This window comes from Triturus cristatus, chromosome 8 (assembly GCF_964204655.1).
Source record: "Triturus cristatus chromosome 8, aTriCri1.1, whole genome shotgun sequence".
Taxonomy (NCBI): domain Eukaryota; kingdom Metazoa; phylum Chordata; class Amphibia; order Caudata; family Salamandridae; genus Triturus; species Triturus cristatus.
In genome coordinates this window covers 867,450,687-867,468,553 of record NC_140591.1, presented here as the reverse complement: position 1 = coordinate 867,468,553, position 17,867 = coordinate 867,450,687, and the positions used below count along the sequence as shown (strand labels likewise).

At 46.9% G+C, this 17,867-nt stretch overlaps 1 protein-coding gene across 1 annotated transcript in view; it reads right to left on the bottom strand.

The window, feature by feature from the left end:
- IMPG2 (interphotoreceptor matrix proteoglycan 2) overlaps positions 1 to 17,867 on the bottom strand; it is a 771,041-nt gene that overhangs the window by 356,339 nt on the left and 396,835 nt on the right. The window contains exon 9 of the mRNA XM_085622398.1: positions 1,707 to 1,798. Coding sequence (XP_085478524.1) covers positions 1,707 to 1,798 — 92 coding nt within the window. The remainder of the gene's footprint in view (positions 1 to 1,706; positions 1,799 to 17,867) is intronic.

Here is a 17,867-nt window from a genome sequence, read left to right as displayed (position 1 = left end):
TGCGTGGGCCGAGAAGAAACGGGGACGGTGGATGGGGGAAGAAACAGGCATGAGGGTGGGTGGAGGGAAATGAAACAGGGGTGAGGGTAGAAGTAACAGGTGGTGGCAGGGAGGTGGGAGGGAAAAGCAGCAACATGGGTGGGGATATGGGAGATGGCCTGAAAACACAAGCACCCATATGGAGTGCTCGAAAACAAAACAAAAGTAGCTCCAAAAACGGGAGCAGTGGAAGGATATAAGTACTTGCTCCATGCTCCAGGGGAGGAACAAACTCAAGAGACAACATGACGCATGCATGCTGTGACAAATGGAAAAAAAGCAAATGAGAAAAATGCTGAAGCTAACCAATGGTAAGCTATTGGCGGGCTGTGGCTCATTAACTGTAAATAAAATGTTTTGCAGAGACAGTGCATGCGCTGTCTCTGCGAGAGCTACAAATTGAGGATCCCCGATTAATCTCACCTTAGAGCGGTATAGAATGAAAGCAGTTTCAGCAGCAGTTTATGGCACACAATTATGGAGATACAAGAAATGTAAAGATCTCAAAAAGATTAAAGTTGTTTCCAAAGATCCCTATTAAAGCTAGGTTCAGGAACTTCTGTGGAAGCCCTACAGCTCTAGCTCAGCCTCAAAAGCATTGGACATATAATACAGTTGAAATCTGTGATCTTGTGGCCTAGACTATGGTCAAACCATATAGCAAATACATAGTCAACCTGTTAGACAGCTATTATAACCGTACATGGCTCTGCAAGAAAGCAGTACAGTGTCAAGCACTGTAAAGAAATACTGAAACTTTGTCGATGTACAAATAACTTTTTATCTGTTTAGCTGCGTAGATTGCAGCTGCACAGCACCTAGTGAGATAGAAGGAAGAGGGGTATGGACTCAGACCTTTCCCACCTTTATTATCTTATGCAAATAGCATTTCTGCACTTTGCACAAGGCACTTTCATGGCTTTATGCACTGAACAAGATATGTCTTATTTTCATATCTGTATTTTTATGATATTTTGGTATATTTGTTTAAGTTAGTATTTTGAATTACCAGGAGATAGAAAACACTTAAGGTTGGCCAGAATGTTGTTCAGACTACATCTTGTCCCATTGATACCACTAGCCAACGATTGAGCAGGGTGCGCCTATCAAAGCATCCACAACTTAGGGACAAACGCTCCATGTGATGTTTCTTCCTTAACAAAGGTGTCTATATCTGTAATTGTATGTATATTTGAGGTATTATGTTGTTATGGCTGCTAGCTGAGAATAATAGGATTTACTTGTTTTAAAGTGTGGAATAAATAAATGGAGAGGGTGTGTCAAACGAGTCCCAAACTTGATGACCTGTAGATATTGCTTCAGGCAGATTTGTTATAAGCTTTTGTGGGGTCAGGGTCCGAATATGTTAGGGGGGCCTCTTTGGTTTCTGATCCAAGAAGCAGCTCGTAATTAGGGAGATAAGTACACTGGGAAAAGGGATTACAGAGTACATGGTGACAACTGATGACTTCGCAGCATTACAATGGTACTGGGTATCCTTGCTTTTTATTACGTAAATAAATGTTGTACCGGGAATGTGGGCCCCTGGAGTGCAAACAACCTAACTGTCCTCCCCCTGGGACGACCCTGGCTTCGGAATGTGTTCGTCCTAGTAACATAAATGAACACAATCAGAATAACTACAGTTTAAATAAAACATTGCTTACAGTCTGCACTTGCTCCTCTTGAATTCCAAAGCTGCTGGCAGGGGTACTTTCGATGGTTTCCTCTTGAGGTGCAGGGATGTTGGCTGCTGCATCTAGCAAGAGTAAACGTGTAAACATTAGTAATGGAAACAAAAGACATTAACAATGCCCAGGTCCCCTCCCCCACCTCAACACACCACCACAAAGGATGGAAACATACTCTTGTGATTAAGGAGGCTGTCTTTCTGTGGTGAGTCATGGTAAATATGATCAAGGTCGTAGAGATACACCAGGCAGCACAACCAGGCCTCTTGGGAGAACTTGGGTGGTGGTCCAACACCACAGTACTACATATAAAAAACTGATGAGGGAATCCCCTCCCTGGGCCTAAGAATCACCAGGTATGCTTCATACTGAAGTGCATATGCTCCTGTGTGGCGGAATGCCAGTGAGCTTTCAAGCCCTTTGGGCATGAGTAATCCAAAGAAGTGGGTCGTGGAGGAGGGTCAATACTGATTTGCATGTGGCAGGCCTCTGCCTAGAGTTGCAAGGTCAGCGAAAAGCACTGGTTGGAATGGTACCCAGAGCGATTGCCAGTGATGTAGACTATTTACAAGCATTTCCCCATCACCTTTTCTGTGTTTGATGTAATGCCCTAAGCGACCAAGGCTATGCCCAGACCTGGATCCCTTGCTCACTGTGCCAAAGGAACTAATCTATACCTCGATGACAAGGCCTAATTAGGCTGAAACTTGCCTGAGGTTGCTTGTATTCCCTTCTGGAGGAAGCATCGTCTGGCAGTTTGGTATGGACTGTTTCCATGAGGAGACCAGGACCATTGACAGTGGTTTACACTATTCGCAAGCATTCCTTGCATTACCTTTAATGTGTTTTATCCAAAGAATATCTATCACAATGGTCAACAGGCTCCTCGTGTGCATGGCAGAATTGCAATAATGCTCCTCGGTGTCTGAAACCTCACCCATGAGAAGGTACATTGGGTTACCCAAATCCGTATGGGCAATAACAAACTAGTCTAACTCTCTGGGCCTGAGGGAGGCCCGGGGATTCCCTCTGGCCTGAAGCATATGGGGGATAGGACTGTGTAAACTCCTGTGATACCAAAAAGAAGGGACCAGGAAAGGAAGGCCTCTATCAGTTCCAAGCCAGCAAGGCATACAACTACGTTTAACAATTACATAGTAGGTAATGTCCACGGACAGTGCCTAATTTGAGCCAGTGGTTTCCGGTGGTCAGCACCGGCACTTAATTGCTAACGCCTGCACTTATGACAGTCTGTCACATGGTGGCACTGTTTGTTTTATTCAGAGATGAGCACAACACCAGTTGTTTATTTATTCAAAATACATTACAAATGCCTAATACCTGCCACCCAAGCCATTCCTCCAGCTTTGGAGGCCTGGAATAGTCTGTACTGCCACACTTGGAGGAGTGTGATGTTCGCAGGGGGGTTTGTACTGTCCGCAGCAGCGATGGCCGGAGCAAAGGGTAGTGCAAGCTGCAGAGGCCTTCTGACGACAGCCCTAGCACTTATTGTTTTATGAACTAAGCAGTGCCACTGCCTCATGACAGCAACACATAAAACTGTAGCGAGATACCACCCAGTTCCACACTGCAGCACATAATACTGGAAGGAATAAGAGGCGCTGTACAGTACATGCAGGGGTATAGATGTTATGCCTATACAGGTAACCATGAAAGGATTGTTCTATGCAGGTGGCAGGGAAACTTTTTTTTAGTGGTCAATTGTATGCTTTAAGCATTAGCCACAGATGATTTAGGGCAGCATGGGGGGTCGTTGGTTAGGATCATATTTAGTCTATTAATCTATTAGCCAATACTTGTGCATTGCTTTAACATTTATATTATTAATAAGGCCTAGAGGCCTATTTTCAGCACATTTTCTCTTCACTGCCATTTATGAACTTCGCTATCTGCAAAACTGATGCTTCTTCGTTGTGGCAGAACCTGCCACTTCCTACACAAAGCCCCTGAGGTAATGGAAGTGGTTCAGAAGGTACGAAACAAGAACTTGCAAAAGGAGAGGGTGAAGCTGGCCCTGTGCAGGTAAGGTGTCTTGTTTGATGTCAAGAGCCCTTTCATTTGAAGATTTCCTCTATCGCATGGGTCTATGAAGCGTCCACCTCTACAACTCCATTAGGCTGAGAAGCAAGATGCTCGTGGAATACTCCTTTCATTCCCACTTCTCTTGCAATAATTGTTCAATCCTTTCATGTCTTGCACAGGGCTGTGGGACCCTCCAATCGTGCTTAGTGGCCAAATGCTCGTCTAGTTTGAAACCTTCGGAGGGAGAACTCTCTTCTATTCATGAGAACATATATTTGACCCGTAAGAGCTAATCCTCTCTGGAGCAGTTTCTTCAAATGCGTTTGCTTGTGCTTTTTTTGAGGATCAGTTTCTTATTTCTGCTGGTTCTCAAACGTTGTTTCCCTAGGTTCATAGAGTCTGGCAGCTCAATAACTAGGAATCATCGGTATTATTTCCTATTTCAATGGGGCTATCACTTTGCCGTGAGAAATATTAAGCTAGAACCTGACAATTTCTTCTTGCAATGTACGTAATCTTTTCAGGTATTTGAGGTGAAAGTTGTTCATGGCACAAAATACCAGACACGAGTAACTAGGCGAAATTAACAGTTCGAGGATGATTGGACGTGTTCTGAAAAAGTTATTTATATAAGTTATATTGTATAGTATAGTCAGTCCATTGATTATAAATGGGGTTTCAAGGTCAGAATCCGAACGAATTGCAGCAGAAAAAGTGCAGAAGAGACATTTGAGAACCGTAGGGTTGTAGTGTCCATTCAGCCCCAGTCAGCAGCATCACCTGAAACACCTCTCTCTCTAACACCCTGGGCGTCATTGGACAATCATTGCTATTATGAAACAAAGCCATTTCAATTTAGGCCGCCCGCCTTGTAATGCGTAATTTGGAAGTTTCGGTACCATTTAACATTATACATTCTGTGTTGAAAGTGGTAGCAAACCACGAGTAAACCAGATGAATGATCTAGATGGCTAATGCCCTAGAGTCTAAGACAATCACTTAAAATTTGTTGAAATGTTGAGAATGACAAACTTTGTTAGATTGAGATGTACTGACTGCCTCATTTAGAGTCTATGCATGGCTACCCACTCTAAATAGGACAGACGGGACATCTGTTTATTTTTAGCGGATCTCCTGTATGCCCCAAACTAAACAACCCCCATGATGTAAGGGGTGTGGAGCAGTTATAGATTGGAAAAACTGACAAATACTTTTATGTGAGAATTTAATGAAAAGCTGCCAACAGGTTTGTCTAGCGTCCAAGGCAAGGAAAGTCAGTCACTGACAACCACTTACAAAGGCGTCCACTTTGACTCCATTGGAATATCTTAAATGGCCCATTACACAACACACTAAATAAATCACACAGTCGTCTCTCAAAGCTAGAACCCTTGCACTAAAGGGTGTTGTGTATCCATTTGCAGGTCCTATCTACCCCACTTTCTCTTCCATGCTAAACAGTACTCCCTGGCTGATTTTGAGAGGTGAGACCAGGTGTGGGCCACATTAGACGTGTACATTAAAGCATAGCTTTGGCCTTGAAATATCAGCTCCCCGTGCTGTAAACCATTGAGCTCGTACAAGTCTCAAAAGGGCTTGTGGCCCTGCTTCATTCTTACCCAGCTACAGTCTTAAGAAATGTCCAGAAGCCAGGGCGCATCTCCACCACATTCTAACAAACAGCAGCTCACATCAAGTCCAGAACTTTACATGAGTGGACCAGAAGGCCCCACACCAGCGACGCAGGTAAAAAGGGCTGTTCAAACTTCTGATTAATACTGAACACAAAATGTATATGCTACCACCACCATGGTCCATGCAGATGGTGCAATGAGGTAGTTGCAGGCTGAGATGGGTACTCGTACTTCTAGCCAGTAGGTTGGTGATGCAGTGGCGATGCTGCAGGGCAGGGTCTGGTCTGGTTTCCGGGTCCCTCTGCTAGGTGGGGAACTCCTCTGAAATGGGCTATGGACCCAACAGTCCTAGTGGCCCCCTCCTGAAATCTGCAGGTCACGGGTGACAGTCGAAATTAGGTCATATCTTCTGGGTGACGACTATAACAGTCTCAGTGGCTAGCTCCTGACAAATGGGGTCAGAGACACAGGTGATAGCCCCAACAGTCTCAGTGGTAAGGGACGATGGACCCAATAGCTTCTCAAATGAAACCCACAGGCTGCCATGTTATGTACCACACACAGGCCCATGCATACATCCCAGCATGCACATGCAAGTGTCACTCACTCTTCACTCATTCTTCACCGAAACCTGGAACAACACCACCTCGGGACTGGACATCGCCATAGCCATTCCCCAAGGATACAAGATCTCCCGGAAGGACTGCCCCACCCGCCCTGGAGGAGGAATCGCCATCGTCCACAAATCCACCCCCCCGGCTGAGCACACTACCCAACGAGCCCACAGACCTGAAGGAACATCTATACTTCAAGATACAGGCCAGCCCTACCACCACCCTCCAGGGAACTCATCTACCGACCCCCCGGACCCTGCAGACCCTTACCCAACTCCATCACGGACATCATCTCCCCGCCAGCCATCGCATCCACCAACTACACCCTGTTGGGAGACCTCAACTTCCACCTCGACAACCAACAAGACCCCAACACCACATCCCTCTTGGACAAGCTCCAAAACATAGGACTCCGCCAGATCGTAACTAAACCTACGCACTCAGCAGGACACACCCTCGACCCCCTCTTCACAACAGGAAACTCCATCACTTTCAGTCACACCACTGAACTCCCATGGACAGACCATCGATGCATCCGCTTCACTTTCAGAACACCCACCATCCACAGACACCAGCACCTGCTCCCACGAAGAAACTGGAACAAAATCACTGACGACCAGCTCACCTCCTCACTCAGCAACTCCACCCCAGCCACCACGGAAGACAACGACCCCAACACCGCAGCCCGAACTCTGCACAGATGGATCTCCGACAGCGCCAACACCATAGCCCCCCTCAAGAACAACAAAACACACGCCAAGAAAGCCAGATGGTTTACCACCGAACTTCGAGAGTCCAGATGCACATGCGGAACTCCAAATCCACAGCAACTTCAGAGCCGCCACCAACGCCCACCACCAACTTATCAGAAATTCGAGAAAAACAGCTATCAAAGACAGAATTTCCACACACACGCACAACAGCAAAGAGCTCTTCAGCATCATCAAAGAGTTTGCCCAACCCACCATCTACTGACATCCCTCCCTCACAAGACCTCTGCAACAAACTCAGCACCTTCTTCCACCACAAAATCAAGAACATTTATGACAACTTCGACGAAGAAAGCCAACACACTGAACCATCACCGGCCGCACCCGACACCATGAAGCCAATGATCGACAGCTGGACAGCCCTCACCATTGAAGACACACTGAAGACGATGAAGTCAATCCACTCTGGGACCCCTGCCTCCACCACATCTTCAACAGAGCCACCAACACCATCGCACTCATGCTTCGACACACCATCAACCACTCCCTGGCAAACGCCTCCTTCCCCGACGACTGGAAACACGCCGAGATCAACCCCCTCCTAAACAAGCTCTCGGCAGACCCTACCAACCTCAAAAACTACAGACCCATCTCCCTGCTCCTGTTCCCAGCGAAAGTAATCGAGAAAGCCGTCAACAGTCAACTCGCCAACTTCATCGAAGAGCACAACATCCTCGACTCCTCCCAATCCGCCTTAAGAAAAAAACACAGTACAGAAACCGCCCTCCTCGCCAACACAGAGACAACTTCCGCTCCCTCGTGGACAGAGGAGAGACAGTAGCCCTCATCCTCCGCGACCTTTCAGCCGCCTTCGAAACAGTCTCTCACCGCACCCTAACACGCAGACTTCACGAAGCAGGCATCCGGGACAAGGCCCTGGATTGGATCCGCTCATTCCTTTTGGGCAGAAAGCAGGGGTTCAGACACCCTCCTTTCCTCTCAGACCCTACACCAACCACCTGTGGAGTCCCCCAGGGATCCTCCCTCAGCCCCACGCTCTTTAACATCTACATGGCTCTGCTCGCCCCCATCGGCAGAACCCATGGACTCAACATAGTTTCCTACGCAGATGACACCCAACTCAACCTCTCCCTATCCAACGAACCCAATGAAGCCAAACACAACTTTCAAGAAGGCATGGAGGCAGTCACCAAAGGGATGAAAAACAGCTGCCTACAACTCAACACGGACAAAACAGAGGTATTCATCATGGGCCCACACCCCAATGCCTAGTACAACACCTGGTGGCCCCCAGCCCTCGTAAGCCACCCACCCCCACAGACTACGCATGCAACCTCAGAATCATCCTGGACTACGAGCTCAAAATGGACCGCCAGATCAACTCCGTTGCATCCTCCTGCTTCCACACCCTCCGCCTCCTACACAAGACCGTCAAATGGATCCCTCTCAAGCACAGAAAGACCGTCACTCACGCCCTCGTCACAAGCAGACTCGACTACAGCAACGTACTCTACGCCAGAATAAACAAACACCTCAGCCGCAAGCCACAAAACATCCAGAACGCCGCCGCAAGACTGGTCCTCAAACTGCCAAGACACTGCCATGTCTCCCAGCACCTGTGCACATTACACTGATTCCCCATCGAGGCAAGAATCACCTTCAAGATCCTCACCCACGCACCCAAAAGCCCTCTGTTGGACTCGGGCCTTCTGGCAGGTTCACCCCTGAAACTTTTTGCTTTTTATTGTGACCTTGTGTTAGTAATTTTTGGCTTCTGCGCACTTTACCACTGTGTCCCAGGGTAAAGTGCGTGCGTGTAGTGAGGTTGGCCTGCCCTCCCATAGGAATGCATGGGGGAATGTATGTGTCCCTGGTAGTTCCTGATGCGTGGGGAGTGCAGGTGCGAGCTTGGTATGTGCGGACTCGTGTGATGAAATGCTGCGCGATGATGTGTGCGGCGTCAATGTACCTAGTGTGGAAGTGCCACTTCTAGATGCTGGCATACATGTGCAGTGACTGCCTGGCGCGTGATTGGCTGGCTGAGGTCATGTGATGGGCTAGGGAATCCCCAGAGTCAGGAGGAGCCACCCAGTGGTGAATGGGGAGATCAGCAGCCAGATGGGTGGGAGGAGTACACCTAGGACCTGAATAGGGCTGGGCTTTCCCCCACACAATGCTGGCTCCGCCCCCTGTGGTGCAACTGATGACCCTGGCCTGTTCTCTGAATAGGGAGAGGGGCTGAGCAAAACAAAGTGCTCAGGAACCAGTTGTAACTGGTTCGCCCCTTCCCTGCACCTTGACACAAAGGAAAGCTATGTATAAAAAGGGGCTGTGACCCCATGAATGTTGTTCTTTGCTGATCCTAACTGGGGGGTCGTTGCTGCTGCTGGGCGCCAGGAGAGACCGCCACTGGGGACTGCCTCCCTGCCCGGAGGGCCCTGTGAGCTGGCCCCTGGGCCCAGCCCTTGCCCCCTGCCCTCCTAGAAGACTTTGTTCTGGAGCCTTGCCTGGGAAGAGCGCTGTGTCTTCCCTGGCCGAGAAGTGCTTTATTTGGATGGACAGAAGAGCGCCATAGTTGGGAAACAGCAGCGCTGGGCTGCGATAGTTCCGAGGGAACCCCGACGTAGGGATTCCCCCACTGGTTGCCTCAAGTATAGCGGGTGCCCACCCCGCGTTTTTGTAGCCTTCGGTGCCTTTAATTACTGGCGGGTGCCCACCCCGCGTTTAGCCGGTTGGCAGCGGGAGCCTACTCCGCTTTATGGTGAGGTGAAGAGCGGCGGGTGCCCACCCCGCGGGTTGCGAGGAAGAGCGGGTGCCCACCCCGCAGTTTGGCGCCTTAGCGGGAGCCCACCTGCGCATTTTGGTCGCTGAAATCCGCCGCCACGGCCCGAGCCGCGCATTGAATTCCTTCTGGGCCGCTGCTCAGCGCGACCCGGAAGGTAGGGACTCCGTTGGCGGGGCTTCCGGGAAGGGAAGCCCCGCGAGAGAAGAGTCCGCGCCGGGGACGAACCAAAAAGGAGCCGCCCGGAGCCCAGAGGGTTCTCCCTGCTCCGCAGCCTTCTTCGTGACCGGCCGCGGGAGCGAGGGAGAGTGCCTACAGTGAAGCCGAGCCCGCCGGGGATCCTGCAAACCGGTGAGTGGGGCTCCGTGTGCACCGTCTCTGTGCCGGTGGTTTGGTTTGAGCGCACCTCCGCCCCAACGACGGGGCCAATATTTGTTAAAGAGCCCACGAGGCTCCCACGTTGTTTTGGGGGGCATATTTGTTAAAGAGCCCACGAGGCTCCAACGTTGTTTGGGACCAATTGCTAAGAGCCCAGAGAGGCTCCAACGACGGGGCACATTTGTTTAGAGCCCTGACAGGCTCCAACAATGGGGCAGTATTTTGTAGAGTCCAGAAGGACTCCAACGGGCCACATTTGTCTCGAGCCTGTGAGGGTCCAACGCGGGGCACCTTGTTTAAAGAGCCTATGGCGCTCCAACGAAGGGGCAGTGTTTGTTTAGAGCGCTAGTGCGCTCCAACGTGACTGTGGCATTGTTATGTCCAGAGCCTAGGTGGCTCCAGCACAGCATAGTGTGTCCTAGAGCTTGCATGCTCCAACGTGTGGCATAAGTCAGTTCCCCAGCTGCCCGGCACTTAGTGGGCAGCTGCAACGTGTAGGTTGTGATCAGTTGCTCCTGGCTTGCGCAGCCTGCGCAGTCTTGCCCTGACTCTGCTGGACAAAGGGCGTTTGAGCCCCTGAGAGGCCAAGTTGGCCTGGGGACAGTTTTGCTGTGGTGTACCCTCACCTAGGGTACCGGGTTGTTTTACATGTGTAATTTTGCACCTGCGCATTGTCTTCATGCTCATTTTCACTCCTAAACTGTTTTATGCATAAGAGATTGTTTTTTGCTAGTAGAGATTATGCTAGTGAGTTCATAGTCCCCTGCGTACGGTGTACCTAAGGTGTTTTAGGATTGCGTAGGTGGTACTTACCTTTTACCAGTGGTTACTGGCTGTGCGCTACAGTTATTATTTGTTATACATTTCTACATTTACAAGTTGGTGATTTGTGATGATTCTGACGGTGGTCCATGTGGCCCGGTCTTGTGTAAATAGTCCCCTGTAAATTCCGCCCAGTGCCAGTTGGCACAGTGTAAATTGTGTGAATATTATCTAATGTGTTTTGGTATAATACAAAGGCTATTTTTGTATAATACCTTGTGTGGAGTTTCTTTTGTGGTGGGCCTTGGGTGTTGTTGCTGGGTGCGCGCGCAAACGCTTTACACATTGCCTCCGGGATAAGCCTGACTGCTCGAGCCAAGCTACCAAGGGGGTGAGCAGGGGTTATCTTTGGCGTGTAACTCCCCAGCCCTGACTAGAGTGGTGGTTTCTACCTGGCTTTGGCGCAAGCCCTAGCCAACCAGAAATCCCATTTCTAACACCCTCCACAATGCCAGTCCAGCATACCTGAACAGCCAACTCGCTTTCCACGCACCCCAAAGAACCTTGCGATCCGCCCAGCTCTCCTACGCCATGGTCCCCTGTGCCCGAAAGAGCTCCTTCTCCTTCCTCGCGGCCAGGGCCTGGAACGCCCTACCACTCCAACTCAGTCAGACTACATCACTCCCCATCTTCACGAGAAACCTCAAAACTTAGCTTTTCAATAGACTGCCTCCTTGATAGACTGGAACCTGCACCCCGCCCTCCTCCCCAGCACCTAGAGACCCTTACGGGTGAGTAGTCACGCTTAACAAGTACCTGATTTGATTTGACTCACTCTCTAGTGCTTCACACAAACTATGCAGGCCAATAGTGAGCTGAGTACACAATCACAGAAATTTACATGAGTGGGCCAGTAGGCCCAACTTCAGTGACAAAGGTAAAAAGGGCTGTTCAAACTGCTGATTAATACCAAACACAAAATGCTGCCACCACCATGACTGTGTCACTTAACTCCAGGTAATGGCAGAAGACCTCCATCATCACAGGGTTAGAGGTTGGTGCACCCTTCCCAGTTGAAAAATACCTCATTACCATGAGACCAGCCTAGGTCATGGAGCACATGCATGATCCATGGTTGCCCACCATTACCATAAGTCATTATCCGGGGTCCTGATATCCATGCAGCTAGGGCAATCAGGGTATGTTTGAACAACCATCAACATACAGGGGATTTTTCAGTGCCAAAAGGCCCCAATATCAGAACCTTTATCCACCTAAAATGAATAGGGATCTGCAGAAATATGTACAGACCCTGCTCCAGTTAAGTATCTAAAGTACATACTCCAAAAACTGACTTAATGTGTCCATCCTAAATTGAGGGGGAAAGCCCAGAGTCTGGCTGTGCACTGAGGTTATTATTATACCCACTGGCAACTATAAGATTGGCATTTTCTATTTTTGGCCAAATTGTTTAATATTCTGATTACATGCTCAACCAAGACTTTGGAAACCAAAAGGAGTCCTAACTTTAATCAGCCGCAGCCCTCAAGAATAGATCTTATCCACCTCTACCTCTCGGTTGTTTCTATTTAACTCATGTAATCTGGGTTTTCCTCCTCACAGTTCTCAGCGCCCCTGTGCTCAATCATATTTTTTGTTATTTGCTTTGCTGACACTCAAACACTGTAATGCCATCCAATATCTGTCTGCACTTTCTCCATTTTACACTCATTTTGTTTCCTCCATAAGCAGCATCTTTCTGTCCTTACTCCTAATTTTGTTGTGCTGATGCCTAATTTGTGACATTAAATGTTGTTTCACAGCGTATCCATCACCTTCACAAAAGAATGAACAAGAAATTAAAAGATTAACCATGACAAAAATATATTTTTCCATCTTTGTATATTTCAAGAAATCTATCAATAAAATCTATCAATAGGAGTCAGCTCTACCTCTTTTGACAAGCTGGCATGGGGACCTGCTGAAAATGGGTTGCCTATATTGATCATAAAAATCACAAAGAGTTGGCATTTTCTCTTCAGACTTTCAAAATATGGCAAGTGGAACCAAAACATTAAATCTATGGGTATGGTGAACAAAGGTGCTGCACCTGCCTGAAGACGACTACCTGTCCCAGAATCCCTGAGGTTAACTGGAAGGAGAGGAGGAGAAGCCACAGAAATTCCAGCTGTCCCACAAAGCCATAAAAAGTCGAGTAAACATGCAGCTGGCATTCCCACGATTGACGGTACTGATTCGTTAATGGAGGAGGTCGAATCATTACTGAAGGATAATGATTCTGCAAAGAGCACCCTGCGTGATTGGAAACAAGTAGCAAAAATTATCTAAACTAAACAGGAACAGTCCACAAATAGTGTCCAACTTCCCGAGTTGCATAATTCAGTAACCGTTGAAAATATATTTTTTTTAAAAACACCATCACATATTCAGTTAACTCGTACAATGCCATTGTGCCTTTAGAACCTTTACTTTTATGTTCTCATTGAAAAGAAATTTTCAAACCACCATCCTACAGATATTATAGATGCCCCAACTACTGACTGTGGAAAGACCATAGATCAGTTAATCTCTTCCCAGTGCCACAACCCTTGGCAGTTCCAACTGATGTTTGCAAACTCCAAGAGAAACTGAGACGAGAGGCCATTGATTTAAAACGAGTATAAACAGCCGTGTTGATCTTTTTCAATCATATCACGCCGCCCAATTAAACACTCAATCAAATGCTCTGCCGAATGATCTTGCAACAGTCGAGGAATGACGTGGCAGCACCATTTTTGGCCTCCCCATGCTTGAAGACGCAGACAGGAGGAGAACTAGTGAAGCATGGGTAACCAGGAATCAACCAAGCAAGATTAGGTAATCTAGGATACAAACAGGTGCAGGTAAAAGTGGGTCCTCTGCCCACTGAAATTCTGCCTCTCGATCAGTAAAAATGTACAATTTATACTGACGGATCAGCACAACCCGCTACAGAGAATAAGCAAGCTTACAGTGCAGCATGCGCAATCGTAAAAGGTTGCATGCGCGATGGTAATTTCCGACCAATGGTCACTAAAACTCAATCTCTAGGAGATTGTACAGCTCAGCGAGCTGAACTACAAGCATTCAAACTGGCACTTGAAAGTACAGATCGTGAATTCCCCACCCTTATGGTGTGCAATTCCTTTTACTGTGTTCAGTCATATAATGAATATTTACAGAATTGGCTTCAAAACGGATTCAAAGATGCAAAAGGTGGCACAATAAAGCATAAAACGCTTTGGGAACAAGTAGTTCAGTTGAGAAACTAACTACCAAAAGCTCACGTGATACAACTGCTTCTTAGAGATTTATGGTCTCAATCTTAAAGAAGATTGTTATGTTACCTCTAGTCTGTCCAAAACTGAGATGAAGTCAGTCTTTTTGAACCATAAATCAGAGAGGCGGGAGAGGATTAGTGGCAATCTTACAACATGTATGCTCTACGGAAGATTTTGTGAAACTGTGGGTTTTCAACCGTATTTGAGTTTAGTCACCCGAGCTTCCCACCAGTTTGTCCTTACGAGATTGAGGTTCGGGATAGTGCACCATTTGGTGGCCTTCCCTTGCATTAAAAAACACCCGAATGGCCCATGTCCATGTGATAATGTTTCAGCACAAAGCACGAATGCACTTCCTACTGCTGTGTAATTTATATGGTAATCTTCGCTTAGCTTATTTAAAACCTATCCTTCTAATTTAATTTAATTTAAAACACTTGTAGAGCGCAGCATACACCTAGCGGTTTCTTGGCGCTGAGGGTTCATTGGCTGAGGGAAAGGAAGACCGGGGCGATAGTTTTTAAGCGGGGAAAGCCTGGCTGAATAGGAAGGTTTTTAAGTCTCTGCGGAAAGGAAGGTATTGGGTTGCGGAGCGGAGATTGTCAGGGAGGGAGTTCCAGAAATATGGAGTTAGGAATGTACAAGATGCTATGAAGTTGCTTTTTAATTCCCACCCTGATGTTTGCTTCTTCACTGCTACTTTTCTCCTACAAGCTATCAAAATAAGGTCTAGCATGCTATTTCAATCATTATAACTGTTTTAAATCATGTAATCTGTATTGTAGTTTTTATTAATATGGTTTTATGATGGATGTACTTGTTGTGTGATTGTATTTGCTTTTATGGACTTTGTGTTTAAGCTCCGAATAAAGCCTTATGAAATGAAATGAGTCATCAACGTGATGGTGTTCACATTGCAGGGAATTCATTGGCTGATGAAGCCGCAAATGGGGCTGTACAAACTGCTTCCGTAGCTGCGATAACTCGTTCAAAAACGAGAATAGACAGTGAGATATTGTTGGCTGTCAATGCTTCAAGCAAAGGCAGTGGTGCAGCGTTACCAAAGACATTTCCACTCAAGTACTCTAATGTAATTTATGCAAACAACGTTCCTTTTGCTCGAATCCCTGGAGTGGGGGACAGGGTAATTCCAAACATGGAACGTAGATTAGGACTGATCCTAGCAGCACATGAAGGGATAGCCTCTGCCCATGCAGGTGTTTCTGCAACAGTATCTTTGCTAAAACAAAGATATTGGTGGCCTGGCATTAGGAAACAGACCAAAAACTATGTTTTGAAATGTTAAATATGGCAACAGATGAAAGTATCCAAAGTATCCACAGTGAAACGTCCTGCGCAGACACCTCTGTTGATTTCAGACAAACCATTAGCTTGTGTTTACCTGGACCACTGCGGTCCCTTGCAAAGGGACGGTAACTATAAATATATAATTGTCACAGTGGATTCGTGCTCAAGGTTCCTATGGATGTGGCCTCAGCGCTCGGCTGACGCTCGAACTGTTATAAAAGATTTGCGAGTCTTTATCGGCACATATGCAATTGGCACACTACATTCTGACCAGGGCCCTGCGTTTAGCTCTCGGGGCTTACAAAGAAGCCATGGCCAGTTTGGGCATAGCATTGCCGTACTCCTCTCCATTTCATCCTGAGGGAAATTCTGTAGTGGAAAGGAAAAACCGGGACATAAAGCAGTCTATAACAGCTAGAGTATTAGGTTCGGGTGATGGGTGGGTCAAACATCTTTATGGGGTCGAACGCTCGTTAAATATTTTGAAGTTCTCTAGCGGGGGGGTCACTCCAATTTGGGACAAGAATGTGGGTTCCTGATCTCGAATGTAAAGGCACAGTGGTGGAAAATAAACCCTTTGATATCAAAGATCGTTTGGCTGTTTTACAGGATCTAAATGAACTAAGATCGAAACAAAGCAACGTGTTCCTGAAGCCAGCAGACACTGGGGAAAAGACGGCAGTCCCAGCAAGGCCTGTCTGGATCCCAAAAGTTGGGGATCGGGTCAGAGAGAAGACTGCAGACAAGAAGGAATTTGGACCTTCTTACAGACAACCAGTACCTGTCCTAGCCGTCCACGGAACAAGAACAGTACTTCTGCCGCCACTTTCTGGAAAAAAAGGAGAAAAGATGTGTGTCAATCGACCTCATCAAACCACACTATGCGGCCGATACTAAATAGTAGGCCTCGTGGACTCCGACCTAGTAGCAGACGCCCTCCTCTCGCTACTATCCAAGAGGTTCAGACTGAAAGACTCATAACCATTGAGAATTCAGCAGTAAGAGATGAAGGACTAAGTAACAATGCTATGGAACTCATCCCTCTTGAAGCTCAAGTAACAGTTCGTCCAGATACACCTGTCTACACAAACGTAACATGTGATCAACTGGTTCCAGCGATTTCAAGGAATCCTGATGCAATTCCAACAATTGACCAAACTGCTTCTGGCTATTTCATTAACTTTGATCCGTTTTCTGAGGATCCAAGTGAGCCTGAAACGACGCCAGCCCTAAAAACTTTCAAACAACAAGTCCAAGACTTTTTTCATTTTCTGAAAGACACTTATCTGGTTTCACCATGGCTTGAAGTATGGATTATTTCTGGAATATTTTTCTTTCTGCTTTGGCTAGCTTTGTTAATGACTCTTAGCGTGCTTTTGAATGGCAGATACATTCTTTTGGACACAAAGTAAAAATGTGAATTTACTTTTAAAACCACACCAATCTTCCCATCGTGAAGCAAGAGATTTGTCAGCAGTGAACATCAGGCGGGCAGTGGCCGTTATGACGTTATGTTCGGGCGCCATTATGTGGTAAATAAAATAAATATTACCGGACTGAATTTCATGCGGAATCTTAAATTAAAGTAAAATAGCTCAAAATAACGAGAGGCAGAATCCGTGGTATAAGAGGTTTTCTAATGGGCTTTATTCCATTCAAAATGGCCGACTCGAGTCGCGGCCCTCAGGTTCCGTCACCACGAAGGTTCAGGAAGTGAAGTACAATAATTTATTAACAGACATGTATTTTTATAATAAGTACATTACAATGAAACGAATGTAGAAGGCGTAACATTTGATAAGAAAAATGACGTGACAGTGACATAATCGAAACTAGGCGTAATAAGGAATAAAAGAAACATGATTGGTTAGAATTATCAGGCATAGGTGGATCTATAAGATAATACTTGGCATAGATGCGCGCGCGGCAGCATGACGTGTAATTGACGTGCAACTAGGGGGTGAAGGGGACTTGACATTTAGCTCTACATGTGGAGACGAGAAGTCTGGGGTCAAGTCATCCTAATCCCAAATCATATCTAACATCCTATGTTTAAAGAACTATGTTATCCACAAGGAAGGACTCTCGGACAGAATCTATTCTATACTGACTGTGTGCGTTGTACAAGCGTCTAAGTGTCTATATGAGATGCGAGGGATAGAAAACTTTCCATGGCAACAGGGCTATGAATCACTTGCAGGAGGACGGAAAGGCTGAGTCCTTTGCTTGTGAGCTAAAGGAAATGTTTACCTAAATCACTGGACAGGAATGCATCGGCTGGAGAGCAAAATAGATAATTCGAAGGTGAAATACAACTTCTTGGCAGACAGGCGAAAACTAGCCGAGGCAGGCACCGTTAGCTGCACAGGGAGTAGGACAAAGTTCATGGATACAGATGCGAGCTCAAGCTGAAGCTGTCAGAGACAGAGAGCAGGGAAAGGCTTTGAGGACAGAATCGGGCCTACTCGCCTGAACTGTAAAAATGGAGTAACTTAGCCATATAAAGTCGGTGGCCTTTCATACTAAGGAATCGAATATCCAGCCCATTGATGGCGGATCTGACAG